Genomic DNA, 21807 nt, shown 5'->3' on the forward strand with positions numbered 1-21807 from the left:
CTCAGCAGGACAAGGCTTGTCTTACCCCTTATCCCATTCATGCAACTGAAATGTTTCAAGCCACTAATCTCCTCCAGTCTCTCACACCATCTTTCTCTGGAAAGGAAATGCCAGTAGTGTTTGAAAATTATTAATTAATTATTGTGTTCTTAATTATTAAGAACCTTGGTTTACTCTAGGTAGCTCATGTGTTGTATTTGATAACATGGCATCTTGCTTGAAGAAAATAACGGCAGTTTTTCCCTAGTCCAGCTTATTTTTTACACAAATATTTGGAGCAGGAAATAAAAAACAGTCAATAGTTGTGGGACGTGTGGGAATACTTGGAATATTTTAAGCAAAGATGAACCATGGTTCCTCTGATTGCCTCCTCTTTCCTGTGCTGTTTTGTCTAATCATGCCTCAGAATATGTCAACAAATTTCCTTTAAGCTCAGAAGGTGCAGTGGGTTGGAAATAGTGATCCTTTCTCTGTCTCATTCTGTCTGTATGGTATTTGTGGGAAGTGATTTAAAACTGATATATTTTTTGATTGTGTGGTTCTGGCAAGGACTGGATGAATTTTTGCAGTAGCCAGGAGGCGGGATGGCTAGAACCCAGAGGTTATTTTCTACCATCTCACATCATTGTTGGGGGCAGGAGAAAGGGATTCTCTTCCAGGAAGAGGGGTTCCTTTAGGTTGAGTAAGTGTGGCGCTGGCTCCGAGCCTGAGGGAGCAGTCAGGGTGGTGTGGCTGTAGGCGGGTCAGGCTCTGTAGTGAGCGTTTCTCATGTAAATCACTCTCTCTCTTTTGTACACTTCTGTTTTTCATATTGTCGCTGTTGTTCATTTCCGTATCTCATTGCTGTTCCCTGTAAATTGTTTTTATCCCAGCCACAATCTTTTGTGCCTCCAGTTCTCCTCTCCAGCTCACCACCGGGTGGGGAGGGAGAGGGAGTGAGCATGCAGCAGGAGGATTTGGAAAGTTTCAGGGGGAGCACTAAATTGGAGAGTGCTATTCCTAAATCATGACATGAATAAAGGTACAAATTTATCATGTGAGATACTTATAAATTAAAACAGACTCAGGATCTTTGAATGTAACCCCACTTGGGTTCTGGATATGTCACAGGTTTTGTTAGAGTGATATAATTCTTTTTTCACACAAGTTATTTATAAACAAAATGAATTTACATGGAGGGCAGAACCTCTTAAAACTTAATAGGCAAGGGGTATACATATTTAGAAAGTAGAAAAATACCTGTATAGCTTATTGTTCATTTCTGCTGTACAAGAGAATTTTATACTGGAAGTATGTGTTTTACATGAAGGAATAGAGCAGATGCCTGTTTCCTGATGACAAATGAAGCATGCTGGATATATGATGCACATCTTCAGAAACTGTGCACCTGAGGACAGTAATAGCATCATGGCAAAGGCTTCAACAATGCAGTTAATATTAAGGAAATAACTTACATAAATGACTCTGTTGCTGTACAGCACTAGATGTAGTTGATATCACTGGTTCTGATCCATTATGGTCATTTTCAGAAAACAAAAATATTTCTTTGTGATATAATAATTATTAATCTTATGTGAAACATAAGGTCTTTCACATTGCCTAAGAAACTGGTGGTTTTGCTTTCTCTGAAGTGCTTGGTTTATAAATTACACTTAATCACTGAAATTAGTTTTCTCATCTCTGTCTGCTTCTCTCGTGGTTGTTTTTTAGATAACCTGTGTTCTCTAACTAAATGCTTTCAAAACTCTTCACAGGTAATCTTGACAACACCATTGTCAGTGAACCAGTAATGTTGAAATGATTAAATGATAAATTATGTTTTCTCCCAATCTAATTTATTAAGATAGCAAAAATGTTAGCAAAATGAGTGAACAAATATTCTGTCTGATAGTTATGCATCAGGGGAAGAAAAGAAAAATTAAATGCAACATATATTTCTTAGATGCTGAACTTTGGAGTCAATGACAGAAACTGTTGTATCATGTGGTTTGTGATTACAAAAAGTTGAACTTCATTAATGAAATATTGTCCTAAGAGTACAAAATTTTCTTTCCATTTCTTATTTTCAGAAAACAATAATCACATTCACACTTGGAGGGTAATACAGCAACAACACATTGGAAATGTTGAACATAACCTTTTGTCTTATCTGTGGTCTGGGAAAAAATCAAGAGAAACTATTTATTTTTTTTCCATGGTGATACTTCATTTTAATCCCATCTAACAGTATTGTTAGTGGATTAGATGCTGCAAACATGTTTAGGTTTAGAGACAGATATTTTGAGGGAAAAAGAACAGCTCTCTACAGGAGCTGATTTTTTCTGGTTTCTTGCTCAGTACCTTGCGCCAGAAATGTTTATTTTCCTCTACTTACATCAGCTCAAGAACGAGCATTTTAAAAAAAACTGCATTTATTCCACCTTATGACTCTTGTCACTTGAAAGAGCACACAACATACAAGGTTGGCACCTTCAGCATGTTTAAAACTTAGAGACACGGCTTATTCAAATATGGGTTTAGAAATTAATGCAGTGATAGACAAAACTGTGTGGAGCTCAGCATATTAGTAAACCATACGTGTTGCAATAAGCGCTGTTTACAGGACAAGAAATAGTTTCCTTATTGCCAGATATTTACCAATTCTTTTACATGAGCCAGATTTTACCAATTCTTTTACATGAATCTGTAACATAGGACCTTTTGAAACTTCTCTGATAGCTACACAATCCTTTTCCTACAGTCAGAAATTCTTTTACTCAACTACTCCTATTCTTTTATTTAGGACAGTGAAAAGAAAGGATTCATGAATAGACTTTATGCCATCCAGGAGGTGTGTGTCACTGTCCAGAATATCCTAGATGAAATTGCTTCCTTTGGTGAGAGGATCAAGAAGTAAGTGCTGACACAGGTTCTGGATTGCTCTCCAATACTCTTTAACATCTTTTTCATGCAGAGATATAATATGTTAGATTTTTACTTACTTATTCCAGGGGAATCCATCGTTCAAACTCATCTATATTTACTTTGCTTTATGGAGGCCCTCAGTAAGGAAATTCTCTTACATTAATTCTGGAGTTTAGAACTATATTAATTGGGACAAAAATCAAAAGTAAGGTTTTTAAGTAAAATAGAAAGAGCATATTGTTGTAAGGTTGTTATTTAAAAGTGATAATAAAAAATGCAATTTTGATAAAAGAAATAAGCAGAACTGAATAGGAGTTTCATATTTTAAAGATGTAAATATGATCCCTTGCTGGAAGTTTTATTTATTGGTCAGAAAAACCTTTCCTTGAGAGTATTTGTAATTTGTAACACCTAATATATAATATATAAAAATTGCCAACAAATCTGGACATTAAGAAAGAGAGGTTCTGAGATTTACTGCAGGAAATGTATTGGTGTATTTCTGGCATGGTCAATGGACAACAGCACAAGGTTTATTACTTGAGGTCAGACAGGTTCCAGAAAGACACCTTACAGCTGTCAGTTGCAAAACATGGAGAGGTGTTGGTGTTCTGCCCAAGAGCATCTCACCAGTACCCGATTCACTTTTGGAAGTGAATTTTAGGAAACCTATGCCTTGGGTAGAGGTCAGTCTGCAGGAATCCTGAGGATCATCTCTAATGCTGTCCTGTTCAGTCTTGACGACAAGGACATTTCCATTTATTCATTTAAGAGCAAAGTTCCTAATAGGAAAGCCTGGAAAAGTGTTCCCTTAGGGACAATTCCAGGCAGGCTGTATTCACAGCAGGGCAGGCAGGTGCAAGCATATTGTATCACACAAGTTCTCCAGTTAGAAAAATGAACCAGTCTCTGAAAAAAGTCCTTTATAAAAAAGGCTATTTGTGGAAGTTGTCTTGATGATTAAGTAGTTTTAATTGTGCATTTTGGAGGTAGGGTTTGTTCTATTGTATACCAGATGAGAGCTACAGAATTTTGTAAACTGAGTGAGACTATAAATCTTTGTAATTTGTTCCTAAAACTGTAATGGGAAACCTGTACTGAATGCTGTGTTAACACAGCCCATAAGGAGCTTTGCTAAGCGAGGAGCCAGTGCTCCCACACATCATGGTGTGTCTGTGATCCATTGCACAAAGCCGAGTCACAGGAACATGAGCAGACCCTCAACCTTCTGTTCATCCCAAATGCCTACAGAAAAGGGGAAAAGACCAGGTTTCCCCTGAGGATAAAGAGAGGCGTCCTACACTAAGTGACACTAACATAATGTTAGTGGAGACATGTCAAAATTGCCAGGGAAAAAAGAAGACAAATAAACACAGGAAGCCAGAGCTCATTATGAAAAATATGGTTTGCAATTCAGGTAATTGCAATTATTTATCTGGAGAAGCCAAAATTATGTAATCACATTGATTGAGAATGTGGCTAGTAGTAACACTTTAGACTATTTAGATTTAAAGCCACATTATCCTTCTGGGTAAATGTCATGCAACACTTTTGAGATGGCAGTGCTTTCATGGAACAAATACGGTCAGCCAAGCTCCCCTTAACCAATGTCCCTATGGGGTATGTATAAAATTATCATCTGGTCTTTCTCTCTTCACTGAACACAGGAGTTGGAGAGCCACAGCACCCTTTTCAAGATACATTAACTCTCCCTCACACCTCAATTTTGCAGAATGTGGTGACCAGCAGAGTTTTATCAGAATAGAGTCTGAGACCCTTAGTGAGGATGTTTTTATCTGTGACTTTTTTTGGAAAGGTAATGTCCTGGAACTCTGATGGAATCTCAGAAATTCTCTTCCTTTATTCATAGATAAATAACATTTGCTTATTTCAGATTTTTTTAATTATCTTTTTTTTCTTTTGACATCCAGAGGGTTTTTTATTTCTTCCCTCAACCACTGCTGTTGCATTATCCCTGTCTTCATGTCTAACTCTTCTACCCCCTCCTTTCTTTTTTTCCCTAGCCCTCTCCTTCTTACGCACATGGATGAATTTCCACCTTCGCATAGCCATGCACTTGCCTTTTCCTTTTCCCCCAAAGCTGGAAGGCACCTGGCTGAGGAGTGTACCTGTACCCCAGACAGAGGGGAATGTCTCTGTTCAGCCTTTAACTCCTTGTGCTATCCTTACAGTGGAATAGGGAGGAGATAAAACAAGAAAGCCTTAGCAGAAGTCTTCCAACTACTGTATCCTACTCTACCACGGTATTGAGAAGGGAATGGAGATTGCCTGTGCGAGTACATTTGGCAAGTAGGGAGCTCTGTGGGTTTTTCCTGGTGCTGAATCTGGGATTAGGCACTGAGATTTCCAAAAAGCAGAGCAGTGATTCACCTGGCAGATGTGCACTGCTGGGCTGGGGGAGGTGAAATTCAGCAAGCAAGTTGGCAAAGCTAGGACCTCCTTTCATTTCTACTGACACTGGATCCAGGCCCAGGCTCTCCCTGATGAATGGCAAATGCCTCCATGCATCCATTAGTAGACTCATTGTTCTTCCTGGTGGAAACTGACACTTCTTCCACTGTCCTTTGCTCTTTTATTGGCTTTGTTGGCCAACCTCAGTTCTGACTTTTGTTTATTTTTCTTCAGTTCTGACTTTTGTTAATTTTTCTTTAGTACATTCAACTGGACTGTCCCATTCCTGAGCTGGCTGGCAATTGTTGCCCTCTCCGTGTTCACCATCATCCTGTATTTCGTTCCACTGAGATACATTGTCCTTGTCTGGGGTAAGTAAAGCCCTTTTAAACTATCTGTATTGCTTTAAAAGCCTGGTTTTTAATGTATGACTTACACTGACACTACTTTTTGGTATTTCTGGTCATGAAGCTACCCTATAATGGAATTAGACATGTTAACAGCAACAGTTAGGCCCACCTGCAAAATGCATTTTTCTTGGCTGGCATTTTAATCATACTATAAACATATAGCTATGAGGATTCTTCATACATCAAAGTGTAGCTTTGTCTAGATATTACTCTAGATATTATTTTCACCACATAAACAAACAGAGGCATTTCAATCTACATAGTGCATTTAGGACAATGCGCCTTTTTTACTGCAGTTACTTTATCTTGTGAAAGTATATGCAAACACAGCAGCAAGAAACCTGTTTAAGGAGTCACCTTTAGTTAGACAGAAGGCTGGTTGATAATGAACAGAAACTCTGGGCAGGTAGGGGGATGGAATTACAATTGATCCAAGCTTTCACTAGTTGTGCCTACATCTATTCTTTATACTGATTTTAAAAAGCTACTGTTACCACATCTGTTGTAAATAATGCTCCAGGTTTTCATTTGTATATCTTTTCATACATCTTACACCACTAGCTGCTGTACCCTTACCCAGTAACACAGACTTCTGAAGAGCACAGTCTCAATTACATCAGTGGCCAGATTTTCTTTCTGAAGAATAGCAGTCACCCTTTTGTGAAAAAGTTTTGAATTCAGGAGACAGCATAAAATCCAATCATTGTACTGACTCCAAAGAATTTATTTTTTGTTTATCAGTCATTATTAGTAATTTTCTTAGAATGTTTCCTCAAATGATCATAGCCAAAACAATAAAGAAGATATGAACAAAAGTATTTCTACAGAACGAACAAAAGCAAGCATATGGGCTTCCTTTCTTTTCCTGTCTTTGACTTTTGCTTCTTCCCCCATACCATGCATCACTTAAGTGTAACCCAAACTCTTAGTTTGTTCCCAAAATTTCATTTCTTCTAGCACGCACATAGGAAGTTCAAAGTATTTGTCTCTAATTTCTCAGACAGGTCTGATATCTTGTTTTTTTACATCAGGTTTGATACAATAATCTGAGATCATAATACCTCCAAGATCCACATAACTGTAGAGCCAGAACTGTTCTTTGAAAAGCTCATACCTCTGGAAGTGTCATACTCCCACAGAAATATCTCTGTTTCAGGTAAGGCAGAGTCTCAACTCCCAAGCCTCCCAAACCGTGGATGGATAGCGTAAGCATATATTATTATACATGCACCTTGCACTCTCTGCATCTCTTCCCTCCCTGCCTTCAAGTTACATAGGCTATGTACACATAACTTCAAGACCCTTGGTTCACTAGAGGTTTTGACTCCACATTTTTCTCCTGCATTTCAGTTCAGGTGACTTCTTACTCAGCAAGTGTATGTGGATCCCTTCTTTAGGAATCTTTTTCTCTTGCATCATGGCAGGAGATCAGACAAGTACTGCATAGGTGCAGGTCCCACAATTCAGACCTCCTCAGGGTGAAATGAATTCTCACAGAGCCATGTCATGCTGAGAATGGTCTTGAGCAGCTGTCCCTTCAAAAATTGCAGTATTCCAAACACCTACTTATTTTCTCCATCACTGCATGTTTCTAGCCTCTCCTGTGTATATTTCTTCAATGTATTCATCCATCTGGCCTGTGGGAAGCCAATGATTTCTCTTTTTTGACTTACTTCAGTGGGAACGTTTGAGCTGGTCTGTAGCAGCATCTGTCCATTTTGTTCTTTGGAAGACAGAGTTTTTTAAATAAAAATTTCTTCAAATTATGTGTCATCTTTTGTATAGCTGTCTTTCTTCTGTGCATCCATCGGGTCTGCCCCTTTCAGCTTGCCCTAGCAAGAAATTCTCCATCCTTTCCTGGATGCGTCTCTCCCAGTGGAGACTACCAGTCCTTGAAGATGTGGTGTGTCAGGTGGGGTGGAGCAGAATCCACCTCTCCATCCTAATCTCCCTTGATGAAGATGCTGAGTCTGGGTAACAGCTACAGCTGTTTATGTGGAAAAAACTGTAATTATTTTAATCTGAAAATTTTCAAACTGTTGGAAAAGACCAATCACCTTATTGTATTCTGATTCTCCTGCAGTGTCTCCTCTCATCTGTGCAGCACTTGAAGTTTCACATGCTGACTGGTATTTTTCTTTATCAGATGTGATAAAGTAAGATCAAACCACCAGAATTCACCCATGGGCTATCCAGTGGCCATGTACAATGAACAGTGGCATTCAACCTTAAATTTTGCATTTGCTGATGCAGAAGGTCTTCTTAAACAAAGGTGTTTAAAGATCAGATGTTCCTTCTCAACACTCACTATCCAACACCATATAAAGGAGGGCAGCATCTCCTATCTACGCTGCAGAACTGACGACTCATGCAGTGGGAGGCTGTGGATGTTGTTGACACTGAGTCTTGCATGCCTTATCCAAAGGCTTTATGTCATGCTCTATCCAAAGGCTTTATGTCCTTGCTAAATCTTTCTGAAAAGTTGGGGCACCAAAGACTTTGTGGAAGATAACTATGTTATCTTATATCTGATAGAGCCTGGATAAATTACACAGAAAGGCATATTTTTAATAGTGTCCTGGCTTTCTCCTGCTCACATGACAGTCAATGCAGTTTGCACCGTTCCTGTCCATATTTTTTACATGTGTTCCCAGAGCCCACAGACCAGTTTCTCAAAGTGTATGAATCTGACTTGTAATTAAGAAAATATGTCTAATTTAAAAGCCTGCCTCCTGATTATTTTGTGGATGATTTTTCTTGGTGCTCTGAATACTAATTCTCAATAGGCATTATAAGACCACGATGTCTAAGGGAGACATATCCTCTCTCCTCTGCACTGCCATCAGCTCGTCTCGATCTGTCATTCTCACACAGAGGTTTGTGCAAACTCCTCTAAAGCTTTCATATGATGCAGACTTCATGCTTCCCATGTGTTTCATTGTCATTAGCATGAAAAATACTTTCCTTGAATCTTCTGAATCTTATATAAATCTTATGTCCTCCAATTAAGCCAAATTCTGCTCATCTTCTCTGTTACAGAAATTAAGTACTTTTTATGCCTCTACTTTTCCCAACTTCCTCATAATAATCACAGTTTCTGTTACCTTAAAAAAATATATATTGAAGGAATTTGAAAATGTCCCTAGAACTTTTGCATTTTGAAACAGGGAACCACAGATGCAGAGTCCAATCTTTGGAGCCTGAGTTTACGATTCATGCATTCATTCAGTGCTACTGTTAGGATTCAGAATGCATCCTAAAATCTGTTTTAAAACTTTGCCAAAAGTATGTATCTTTCGATATCTTCTATCTTGTGATAGTAACATTTGAACTTTCACTTTTGCAGGCATCAATAAATTTACAAAGAAGATTCGAAATCCGTATGCAATTGATAACAACGAGCTACTTGACTTTCTGTCCAGAGTCCCTTCTGATGTGCAAGTGGTGTGTATAATTATTTGATTTGAATTTTATTTTATTTTATTATTATTTTTCAAGTAGTTATTTTGATTTACTGTTATATTCCTTGGCAGAAAGAAATTGCAAACTCAAGCTGACACTAGTCCATTAACCAGAAGGAGGCTGCGAGATCTTTATCCAATGAGAAAGAAGTTCCTGCGTTGGTTGTGCCTCTTAGGATCCTTAGAAACAATCAGTAGAAGGACAAGTATTTGTAAGATGGTAGCTAGAGCTTGTATTAAACAGCATACAGCACGATGTGAATCTGACTGGGATAAGGCACTGTATAGGAAACACTGGAGCTGTGGCTCTCAGAAGGCAGAGAAGGAACAGGGAGGTCAAATAATGGAAGAGGCAGACAGCATTGCTTAGCACTCTGAGAACACTTTGGCCTGTCCCTTCTAAGGGGTGAAAGCTTTTGCTGTGGCCACAGTTCCACTGGGCTCATAAATTCCTTTCAAAAAAAAAAAGAAAAAAAAAGCTGGTTGTGAGTTACAAGCTTTTATGATGCAGTACACAATCCCCAGAAAGCATGCAAGATTTAAGATAGCATCGAGCACATAAATCACATCTGGTGTCACAAAGATTATAGACTTCCCATATTTCTAGTTTCAGTTCAGAGCTGGTATTAAGTAGGAGATACGGGTGCAAACACTCTCTCTATATCTGATACCCTCTGTGGTAGGCATTTAGAAATAACCAAGCTTTTAAGAAACATTATGAAGAATGGTATCCAACATGGTCAAGATGATAGTGTTTATTGTCTGCTAGAGCCAATGGAGAAAACAAAAAAAAACCCTAGTCTTTTCTGAGTTTACATCAGCATGCAGTGTATTTCCTGGTAGGATTTTCCTGGTGTTGGTTTTCCTTCTTATTCTAGATCTGTCATTCTGGTGTTGGTGAATCACATCTGCAAATCCAGTGTTGTTTTTAGGGGGAAGGTCTTCTTTTTTTAACCTTTTCTCCCCTAACAGATAAAAAAGGATATCTTTCTTTTTTCCTAACAAGTGCCACCTGACAACTTTCTGAACTTTGTGTTTAAACAGATGCAATACCATGAACTGAAACAAGATCCTACTCACAGCCCAAGCAAGAGAAAGAGAAACAATCCTGCCTAGCCACCTTCATGTGTTGAGGAGACCAGTGTCTGCCAGGGGAAGAGAAAAGAGCAAGCCTAAGAAGCATTTCCTTTCTCTCTGATTTTTATTTATCTTGCCTTTTTTATCTATTGGGGAGATTTTGTAACAGTATTAAAAGGTGGAAAATGGTTTCTCGTGGAAAATCTATTTCTCATTGTAATGACATTTGTTTAAAGTAGGGTTTTTGTCATTTTAAAGCCTTATTAGAAACAATATAACACGCTAAATCAGTCAATCTAAAATGGAGACTATATATTGCTACTTGGTGGTCAAAGATACATGAGAGAGTCAAATCATGTGAACTAAACCTACAAAACATCTAAATCTGACTCAGAAATTTCTCATATTTTATTTGTGAGCATTAATATTTTTATCCAGGAAGTCATCATTACAATTTTCTATGTTTTGTGTATTGCAAGAGAAATACAATGTAGTAGAGCCTACTGCACTTATGTTTTAGCAGATTTTTTTAAATTTCAGACCCTGATGTTAACTCCTGGTGCAACATTTTTCTATGTGGTAGGGCTGCTTACAAGACAGTGAGAAACACCAAGTGCAAATCTCTTTCTGGAGCTCCCAAAAGCAGTTCCTGCTGTCTTTATCATTCCATTGTAAGACCTAAAAATCTCTGTTTCAAAATACTGCCAAGTTTGTAACTGATTGCCTGTCATATTTTTCTACGTATACCAGCAGTCTTCATTTGTACTACATAGCTTAGCTCTAATGGGTAAAACTAATTCCATACTGCTTTGGGTGTCATGCTATGAACACTTTTTGTGCACATAACTATTTTAATATGGATATCTTGCAGAAAAGGTTTTTCATTCAAATCACAAGATCATATTAATATGCTTTATTGTATAACATTGCCTGTTACCAATGTGAAATACTGTCTAGAGGAAAAAATGCAGTTGTGGTAAAACTGATATACCAGGGCTTTTTCCTTAGTTAATAATGTCAGTTCTTCTGATACAATCTTTCCCTACTGCATGGAAAATGCATTATCTTATAAATTACACGGAACATAGATGAGAAACATTTACATTTCAAATGTCTTAGTGGCCATTGCATAACGAGTACTTGGGGATATATTCTGGTAGCTGCATGCAGACTTCCACACTCAGCTCCCCACATAGTGAGCAGAGACTCATTCCTGAGGGACTACCTGTGCACAGCTCCTCATTATTAGTTCCCAGTGACATTAAAGGGGATTTTTTGCCCAGGGGAAGAGTGACAGGACTGCATCCTTAAGGGGGGCTGTGGTCCTCTCTGGATTACCTCTCACTGGTTGCAATTGCAGATAAAGTTATATTGCACTATTCTAAAAATACTTTTTGAAAAGTCTATTTAGAAATACTTTGCAAGCACATGTGAATATGTATTTGTCCAAAGAAATACGTGCCACTTGCATTGCTCATGAAGGATCATCCTGGATTTCTTTGTTTCTTTCACAAGAACTTGATAGCCAAGTTCTTATGTGACAGTTACTTTGATCCTTCTCTTTGTATATTTAAAATAATGTCAATCAAATGAATGGTCTGTAGAAAGCCTTGGACTTAAACAAGCTCTTGTTACATCATGACTTTGAAAGAGTTTAATTGCAGCTTGTGTAACCTTTTGGCTGTATCCTATCTGAAGAGCAACATGCTATTGGTGAAACCAGAAGCACTCATCAGCCTATTTTGTTTTAAAAAAAACCAAATTTGTGACTCAACAAGATGTGAATGTTTGTTGCCTGTTGTCAGTTTTGCACATTTCTTTAATACACTGCAAGCCTTGTACCTTCTTAATGTTGCCCACCAGCCTGCGTGTGATTTCTTCTTGTCTTTTTTTCTGTACACAATTTCAAATGTCTACTTTGGTGGTAATATCTGAGCTGGTTATGCATGTTTCCAGAATTAAACACACTTCTAAGCATCACTCTATTAGTGATATTCTGAAGCCTCTGTCTTTGAAATCCTATGTTGTCATTTTCCTATGAGGGCTGTGATGGGCAAGTGAATTTCTTTGTGCAGGGTTTTAGTATTTTAAGTTCCATAACATGCAGGGATGGTGATGGGGGCGGGGGGGGGGGGGGGGGGGAGACAACAAACATATGTTTGTTGAAAAATGATTATGCCACAACAAGACAATTTAAAATCACAGTTTAAATAGTTTGTGAGTGAACCCATTTTCACTATTTGTAGTTTGTCTATGCTGCTTTGTGTAGGTGGCCTCTGTAAAGAGCCAATCCTGTCTTATGCCATGAATATTCCAACATATCTTCCTTTTCCAGACTGATTCTGAAGTCCATTTCTAACCTGTTGGATTTGGCAGGCTTTATTCTGAAAGCAGTTTGTCTGTTCATAAACAATCAAAAAAGAATAAGGCATTTCACAATCATGAAATTGTCTCTGTTCTCAGTAAATAAAATTTAACTTTATGTGAGTTCATAGAAAATTAGTAGTTTAGTTGGGGTCCATATTTAGATTGGATGTCAGAGCACTCAGAATTCACTAAGGCTGATTAATCTGAGAGGCTGTTGTTACATTCCTGCTGATAATTCACAGTACAGAGCTTGCTTATCCTGTTTTCACAGTTGCTCCTCTTTGTAGGAACACCTAAGTATTTTTCATAATAGCAATGAGCTTTTCACTGGAAGAGCTGCTGTATTATAACTTAATATTTTAAATCCAAGTGCAATAACGCTCAAGTTTTGTTTTTGTTTCCAATTGCAATTAAACCAACAGTGAATAACAAGAAAGTAATTAAGTAGTCTGCAGTCTATCAGCTAATTTGGTCCCTTAGAGCATAGGCTTTACCAACAAGAGGAAGAGCTGCCAGCAAATACACTGCATAATGCTAAGGTATTTCATGTGACAATCCAGGAGCAAAGGAGGTAAAAAAAAAACTTACTTCTTTCATCATTGTTAGATTACACATGCTACAAAACATAATGGAAAGCTTTGCAGCTCTCTGCTCAGCAGGCAGGGTTCCCAAACTGTGGTTTAACTGACTTGTGGTTTACACAGAGATTGAGTGCTTTGTGGCAGAAACTCTTCAGTTGACACTGACCTGCTTGCATCTGCACCTCAGCTCCCCGAGTTTGCTCCAAGCCTCTACCACCTCCTCACTGAATGGCAACAGCAAAAGGTATTGGCTTTTTGTTGCGCTGGGTACTCAACAACAACAACAAAAAATCTCTTTTCCAGAGTTGTTTTTGCCACATTATGGGACCAACCTTGCTGATTTGCAGGGTGGTGTGCTGACCCTTTCTCTGACTTGCAAAAATTTAGACCTCAGAACCAGATTGCTGGGTATGTATATCCTTGAGTTACATTCATAAAAGGAGGATTTTTGCTGCCTCTTGAAAAAATAAGGTGAAAAAAATGAAAAATATTTTCCTTCCCCATAGGATTTCTAGCCCTGGGACATGTAACAAGCTCAACAAGCAAGTGTACTTGTATCAGGAGGAGTCTGTTGTTTACAGTCATGAGATAATGACTTGATCATAAGAAACAATCCTGGAGAGGAAAGCAAGACCTTTCCTACCCTGTGTTTGTCTTCTTCAGGCTGAGTGTTCCTGAACACATCTGCTGGGAAAAGGGAAGAAGAAATGGGGAAGAACTGCTTAAATAAAATATTTACTGAAAAATTGGGTAACTATCAATTAAGGTAACTACCAACTGGGCAACTACCAATTGAAGATATATCTTAAATTCTTGCAGGATATTTTTTAAGGACTGGGATTTCAGTAAAAGACAAGTCTTTCTGCACTATGTTTCTAGAAGTATCTTTCTTACTTAGGAGAAAGTTCACTTACTGCAATTTGCTGAGGCAGAGTACAGTTTTGAGAAGACAGGATTGGAAAAGAGTTGAGGAAGATTTAGAATGGATTATAATGCTAGAAGCAGGCTGTTCCTGTTTTCTCTTCACAATGCAGATACATACTTTCCCCTGACATGCTTATGACAGCTCAAAACCACAGTTACATTCACACAGTTCCAAGAGCCACCCCATTCCTCACCTCTTCCTAACTTCATTGCTGATGGCATGCCATGGAGGTGGCCTCTCAATGTAAAGGGTCCCTCTCTCCTTTTGTCCACCTCAGCCTGCACTCTCTACATGACCAAACTCTTCATTTCCTGGTCACCACAGATACTAACAATTAAACCTTAACTAGAAACTGTTTGCCATGTCATCCTTTCCTGCTTCTTCTCCCTGTTTGTTCTTTTGATAGGCTGCTTTTCCTCATCCACATTCTTTGACTAATTCACCTTTTTATACATACAACTCCTTGACAATAAGGCCACAAAGCTTCAGCTGCTGGTTTCAAGCCAGCACTTCAGGTTTCCCTCACATACCTCCTACCTGAGGCTCAATGTTTGCTTTCTCACTGCTGCATTAGGCAGTCATACATACCTGTCTTTCATCAGCTCTGATTCTCTTGGACCTACAGTGACTCCCTAGACCAATCTCCTCACACATTCGGACTTTGTTGACTCCTCACTCCTTGGTGGTGACATATCTTGAAGCTGTTCTCTATGAGAGTGCAGAAAAGTATAGTGGAGGAAATGAAAATCTAAGTTTAAAGGAAAAGAAATTTCTGTAAGTTGTATAACTGTTCCTGCAATATGCATGCATCTTGCTGTTGGTTACTGGCTTCTAAAATGTCTAAATTTGCAGTTTTGTTCTGCTCCAGTTGAAGGATTTGGACCTCTGTGTGATTTGCATCCAGTCATAGTAGGCATTTGATGTGGGGGGAAAACAATTAATATAAATGCATGCCAAAGCAGAAAACCTGTAGTTTATGAAGTTAATGTCTAAAATTAGCAATTGTAGCAAGCATGGGTTGCTTGGGGTTGAAGAGGATTGTTTTAATCTATTCTCCATACAGAAAATAGCCTTTCACTATGCAGTTTACTGTTCTTTGTAAAATCCTCTGATTCATAATTAAATACAGCACTATGATTTTTCCAGTTTGGGTTCCTTCTCTACAGGGTAATGTGTAGGCTGCACTTTGAGTAGACATTTTCATAACAAAGAGTGGCATTTGAAAAAGAAATTAATTTTTTAATTAGCTGACACTTGCCGTCACTTGGTGTCAAAGCTGCCAAGTGCCAGGAAGTTTAAAGCCAGGGTTTATGTTTACCTTTTTAAAGTTGTGATAAAGCAAAGTTCTGATAAAGTGAAGGGAGAGTCAAAAGAGAATCACAGGTGCACACTGCCTGTATGATGCAGGGAGTTTGCATCTGTTAGTCAGTAGTAGGAAATTGGCCTCACGCATTATTGAGGATATAGAGTTGAACACTGAATTGTGCTGTCCCAGAGCTGCTGTGCTTGGCTGACAGTAATTGAGACTATCTTGGATATAACAGAGGAGGCTCGAGATGAAGCTCTTCCTGTGAAGAGCTTTATAGAGCATCTGCCCAGCTGCCTTGTCTCAAACAAGTGTATTGGTTCATCATTTTTGTGAGTGCTAATATTGGTGTAAAATACGAAAATGCATAATGGTGCAAGAGAAGGAAGGAGTTCCTTGGGCCTTCTCCATATCAACCTGAATGTTAAACCCTCTTTCTCGTATGAACACACAGTTGAAGATACTTGACATATGTCACTGCAGCTAACTGAGAAGTCCTAAGTTTTCAGAAACCCCAGTTCCCACCCTGAAACTTCAGTTCCTTTGTACAGAGTAAGCTGATACTGGACAGTAGCCATTCCCCTTATATCACACATTCATACAACAAGGCAAGTCCACATATCTTAATGACAAGAAATGTGTAAACTCTGATGTTATTTACAAATAATATGTTTTAAAACTAATTCCTTAGTGCAGACGTTCAGTGTGTAAATGCAGCTGGCAGCTTTTTTCCTAATTTCAGACCTATTCAGCCTGTTACCAAAGGCAGACATTTGGCCATGAAAGAACTGCTAAAATATAATACGTATAGACTCCATATAATAGACTGTGCTATTATATGAAAAAATATTTTTTCAATCTTAACTCCTAACCAGGCTGCTTAAACCAGAGGACACAGATCAGGTGGACAAGTATTTTTCTAAGGCCTGTGACATTAAAATGGAGGAAGTTTGATGGGCAAGCTATTTGATGGTTAAGGAATTGGCTGGATGGCTTCACCCAAAATGTTAAATCCAACAAACAGCTTGATGCCAAAATAGAGAACAGTAGTAAGTGGTGTGATTGAGGGGCCTGTCCTAGGACCAATACTATTCAGTATCATCATCAATGACATAGTGGGATCGAGCATACTCTCGACATATTTGCAGGTGACACCAAGCTGAGTGGTGCAGTTGATTTACTGGAGGGTGGGGATGTGTATCAAGTTTTCGAAAATCAAGTGTCTTTTGACTGATGGAAGCAGGATACGGCTTTAAAAACTGGCATGGTTTATGTTCAGAGTAAAACTGAAAGCATCCTACCACCCAAACCCACAGCTAAAACATGATGAGGGATCAAGAGGATGAGCAGGTGATATTAAAGCTTCCTACTCATCAAAGGAAACAGATGGGAAAGCCAGTCTTATGTGGTAGCTTGTCTAAAATGAAGACTATGTTTCCACAAGGACTGATAAAACACCTTCAATTTCTCATAAGCTGTTAGAAGTGTTTGGAGGTCATATTCCCACCTCAAAAAGAAGTCTTACTCTGGTAATAGAGGCAATAGCTAAGAGGGGTGTCAGTAAAGCCCTGAACACTTGCCAGAAGTTGACCTTTGCCAGCAGGGGACAGAGGTCAGCTTCAGCAAGGTTGCTGGAGGGCAGGTACAGACATGCAGATGATGTGAAGCTGATGTGAAGCTTCCCCTGCTGCAGCTCCTCAGTTTGAGGCATGGCACTTGCCCTAGACAGGAAACCACAGTTTTAGTTTCTGTTCAGCATGGGTGGACTCAACCCCATGATGCAAATTTCCTAAGATGATGCTCTGGTAGACATGAGGCTGCTCAGATGAAGGGAGAGAGATAGTGTATCTAACCAATTAGCGTATCGAACCTCTTTGCAGCTGGAGATCGGTAGAGAAGAAGATTCAGAACTGACCGTTCAAGAGACGGCAGAGGCAGAGCTGTGTTGGAATCCAGGACACCCCTCTGGGTGCCCTGGATGGCCAGAGCTGCTGGCAGGGGGCTGTGAGACCCTGGCATGCAGCCAAAGACACGTGGGGTTTTGATCTTAGCCCATGTTGCAAATTACCAGCTCTGTATGAAGAATTACAAGCCACACACACAAGTTAGATATTGTATTAGAAGTAGTCACGAAGTGAAAGGAAGGATTTTTGAGTGCTGTACAGGGGGGTTTTAAGCCTTGTACGCAGGGGTCCAAGTTTTGTACATGGGGGTCAGGGGTCCTAAGATGGAGGGATTTGGGTGTGCCCTGTCCTCTTTCTTTCTCCTTCCTAGCCTCCATGTCTTTGGTGATGTTGGCACTCACAGATTGGTTTAGAGTAGAAAGTCACTATTCAATATAGATAGTAGGCATTGGGGAAAAGGTATAAACATGTAGTACGTAATATATGATATAAAAGATGGCACCAGCCCCCTGGGAGGGCAGTGTGCCTTTGTCTGAGCTGCTGAACGGGCCACAGCAGTTCAGGGAGAAGAATCTTTTAGATAACCAACAATAAACTACCTTGAGACTGGACAACAGAGGACTACTGAGTCTTTCTTTGAAAGCACGGGTTGGAGGAGAGACTGTTCCATCTTTCGGGGTCACCCCAATCCAGGGAATGAAACCCCACAGAGCTGCAGCCTTGAAGGCTCCCAGTGCGTAGCAGAAAAATTTGGAAATATAACTAGCAAAAAATTATGCAATTTTCATGAAGATATTGCAGTAAAAAGAGTGTACATATGCTCCCCAGCAGGAGAAAAGAAAAGAAGTCTTCCCCTTTGAAGATACTCTGGCCTATAACGATTTCTGGGGAAGGATACACTTCTAAAAGGTAAGTTCCCATTCTGCTTTGTAGGGACCTCTCACCCCCAGTGTCACTATACAGAAGCTTAGAGGGGACCTGAAAGTTTTCCTTTGGAATAGACACTTGCTAGGAACTCATTTGTCTTTTATTTACAGTCCTTTATTTCACAATCCTGCACAAAATTTGTGCTTAAATTTATAAAAAGCAAGTATTTGAAACAACAGCCTGACTGCCTCTTTGTAGTCTATTATGCAAAGTAAGTTTTTTTGCTCTTTCCACTTGGGCAGCCCAAAATGTAGCCCTCTAGCAGATGCACAGAGTGTTGTACATTGATGGCTTACAGTCACTCTAGGCAAACAAGCATGAAAGCAACCCTTCATGTCTTAAACCTGGTACTTCTGTGGTACAACATGCAGTTGAAAGTTTTTTTTCAATCTGTGGAGAAAGCAAACCAAACCATACTGAACCAAAACACCACTCTGTTTCTGGGTAGAACAGGGTTAATTTTTGCAGTAGCTGGAAGTGGGAATGGCCAGCACAGAGAGGCCATTCTGTATCACTTCCTGCCATTGCACCTTCTGAAAAAGGACTCTCTTACAGGGAGAAAGGGTTTTTTCCAGTCAAGAAATTGTGGCAGAGGGAGCTGTCTGATATTGTCTCTTGTTGGAAGGGTCTGCATTCACTCCTGAACAACTACAGGACCCTGTTAAAGTGGCAGAATATTTGAAAGAAAAATGGCATGGCAATTCCAGACACGAGGGAAGTCCTACAATGTGCCTGGACCTTGGCTACTGTTTATTGGACACTGCCTGATACTAGACAGCACCCTCACTGGGAAGAGGAGGAAAGCAGAAAAACAGGGAGTAGGGCCATGCAAGCTGCAGGTGAACCACAGGAACAACCCAGTGGCAGCAGAAGTTGCCTCTATAAAGAAGAAGAAATCCAAAGCCAATTCAGTTTCTTTAGTAAGGGATGAAGAGGAAGCAGGACCCTCACAAGAGGAGGAAGAGGCAGGGCCAGAGATAATCATTGACCCGTATCCCTGGGTGAGCTGTGAGATCTGCAAAGAGATTTCACCACCAACTGGGTCAGCCCCAGCTGCTCCAGTGCTGCCATATCATGGCCCATGATATGAAACTAGATGGTAGTGTAGCCAAGCAGCTGGAATCCCTGTCCCAGGATCTGGGCATTGACAAGAGCATTGGGAAGAGGACAGAAGCTCTCAGCCTTTGGAGGTGGCTCCTGTCAAGTGTGAGAGACAGGTACCCTCTCAGGGATGATCTAGTAGTGCACCCAGGCAGGTGGGACACCATGGAGAAAGGTATCCAGTACCTGGGAGAGTGAGTGTTCTGGAGGTAATCTCTAGGGATTCAAATAATGTGCAGTCCCCTGTAGGTCTGGATGAGGTCCAGTGTGCACAATCCACGTGGCAGAAGTTTGTATGGAGCACATGATCATCGTGCACCAACTCATTGGCATCGATGTCCATGACAGGAGGAGAACAAAGTGCTTTAGGTGATTAACTAGCTACAGCCATGTGATGATCACCTTTTTTCCTCCCTACTGACCTGCACCTTCTCTGTGGAAAGACTGTCCAAGACTGCAGACAGACTCAAAAGACTTCAGCAGATTAGAGAGGAAATGTCCCATGCCCCTCCAGTGTGGACCAGAATCTAGACTATTGAGAGCAAGTACCCCTTTGCTCAAGACAGAGGGTACAAACCACAAGGTAACCCATGTTTTTTGCTGTATGACTCCAGAGAGGATGTAAGGAAGTGGGATGGAAAACCCACCTCTGTGCTGGCCTCACAGGTACGTGAGTTGAGAGGAAGAATAACCAAAACAGGAAATTCAAGAACAAATACAGCTCCAGTTTCTAGTGGACAAGTCCTCAGAAAGAGTAGAAGGTTTAATGTTTTTTCCAATCCTCTTGAAAATCTCCACTTTATATTTACAAGAAGTGAGCAACAGAACTAGAGGTGCCCTTCCTCCAGCCAGGTGGAGGAAAAGGACAACAGCATTTACTGGACTGTGTGAATCCAATGGCCTGGCATGTCAGTCCCATAGGACTATCAAGATTTAGTTGATGCCAGCACGTGACATACCCTGATGTCATCAAGATATGTAGTGGCACCATCCATCTCTATTTCTGGGGTGGCAGGGAGATCCCAACATGACTGTACTGGAAGCTGAAATGACCCTGACTGGGAGCAAATGGCAAACACACCCCATTGTGACTGGCCCAGAGGCCCTGTGCATCCTTGGCAGAGATTACCTCAGGACTCAAAGGGCATCGCTGGGCTTTCGGGAGACCTGTAGAGACAGAGGAAGTTAGGCAGCTGAACACCTTGCCTGGTCTCTCAGAGGACCCCTCTGCTGTGGGACTGCTGAGGGTGGAACACCATCACTACCACAGCAGTGGACCATTGATAACATTGTTAGAGATATGTCAAAATTCATAGGTAGATAAAATAGTATTATACAATTAAAGGTATTTGGTGTGATGTTATTATCATTATGAATATAATGAAATATGATTTTACTAGAAGAACTCAGATTTATTAGAAGAATACTAGAGGTTTAAAACTACATATAAAGACTGCTAGGGGAAACATGTCCAGGCTAGTTCTTAGAGCTAACGAATAAAGATTGATACAGCAGCTCTCGGAGGTTGGGAGAAGCTGTTGTCTCACACATACCACACATAGTCCTGCTACATTTACATGTGAAGAAGGCAGAAGCACAAGAACTGGAGAATCTTGACTTAGTCAGGAAGAAGCTATCTGTAGCACACCTGGCCACAGATAGCTAGAGAGATAGCATATTTTATGATAATTCACTTACCCTATAGTCCGTTTCTGGGAAACCCGTTAACATGTAAAGGGTTGCCGGTAGAAGACTGTTTAAACTGCGTATCTTCCTGGACACGGGTTTGTGTATTGTAAACATAATCATCAAGGACTTGTCTAGCAAGAAACAAGTAACCCATGAATTATTCCCAAGACGGCGGGACATGGACTGTCTTCCATCTGATAGTATTTTCCCTGGACCGGAGGAGCTTTGGAAATTCGCTTGATTATGAAAAGGACAAAGGACATCCTCGCCTCTGGCAAGAAAAAGAGTATAAGAACTGGACTCAAACTTTAGCAAAGTGTGCCACAGCCACTCTGGAGCAACAGAGGCCCAGAGCTGCGTGTGTGTGTCACCCAGAGCCAAAGCCCGGGCTTGACTCTGTCCGTTTTAATTCGTGGCTTGCTTAAACTGTGAAATTCGATCACGAAATAAACTTTATACTTCGTTACTTTATAATAATTTGACTCTCACAAATTATTAATCTGGCTTAATTGGCAATTACATTTATAACACATCACACCAGCCAGGATCCTGTGAACCCTCATCCATGCGATGATTCGTGAACTGCAGAGTCAGAGAGTGGCCAGCAAGACTTGATCACCCTTGAATAGCCCTATGTGGCCAGTGTGTAAGACCAGTGGAGAGCAGAGACTGACAGTGGACTATTGTGGCCTGAAGGAAGCCACACCACCACTGAGAGCTGCTGTGCCAGACATGCTGGAACT

The 21807-nt window shown here is 40.1% G+C and overlaps 1 protein-coding gene across 6 annotated transcripts in view; it reads left to right on the top strand.

Moving 5' to 3' along the window:
* Positions 1-12249, top strand: part of MCTP1 (multiple C2 and transmembrane domain containing 1) — a 215661-nt gene extending 203412 nt beyond the window's left edge. For 3 of the 6 annotated variants that reach the window (XM_038125803.1, XM_038125804.1, XM_038125808.1), the window contains 4 exons: positions 2783-2892; positions 5578-5687; positions 9073-9170; positions 10232-12249. In XM_038125803.1, coding sequence (XP_037981731.1) covers positions 2783-2892; positions 5578-5687; positions 9073-9170; positions 10232-10303 — 390 coding nt within the window. In that variant the 3' untranslated portion in view covers positions 10304-12249. Of the gene's footprint in view, positions 1-2782; positions 2893-5577; positions 5688-6757; positions 6883-9072; positions 9171-10231 lie in introns of all 6 variants that reach the window. The other 3 variants (XR_005255497.1, XR_005255498.1, XR_005255499.1) reach the window with 3 other exon arrangements.
* Positions 12250-21807: the final 9558 nt, after the last annotated feature.

Source organism: Motacilla alba, chromosome Z, assembly GCF_015832195.1.
Source record: "Motacilla alba alba isolate MOTALB_02 chromosome Z, Motacilla_alba_V1.0_pri, whole genome shotgun sequence".
Taxonomy (NCBI): domain Eukaryota; kingdom Metazoa; phylum Chordata; class Aves; order Passeriformes; family Motacillidae; genus Motacilla; species Motacilla alba.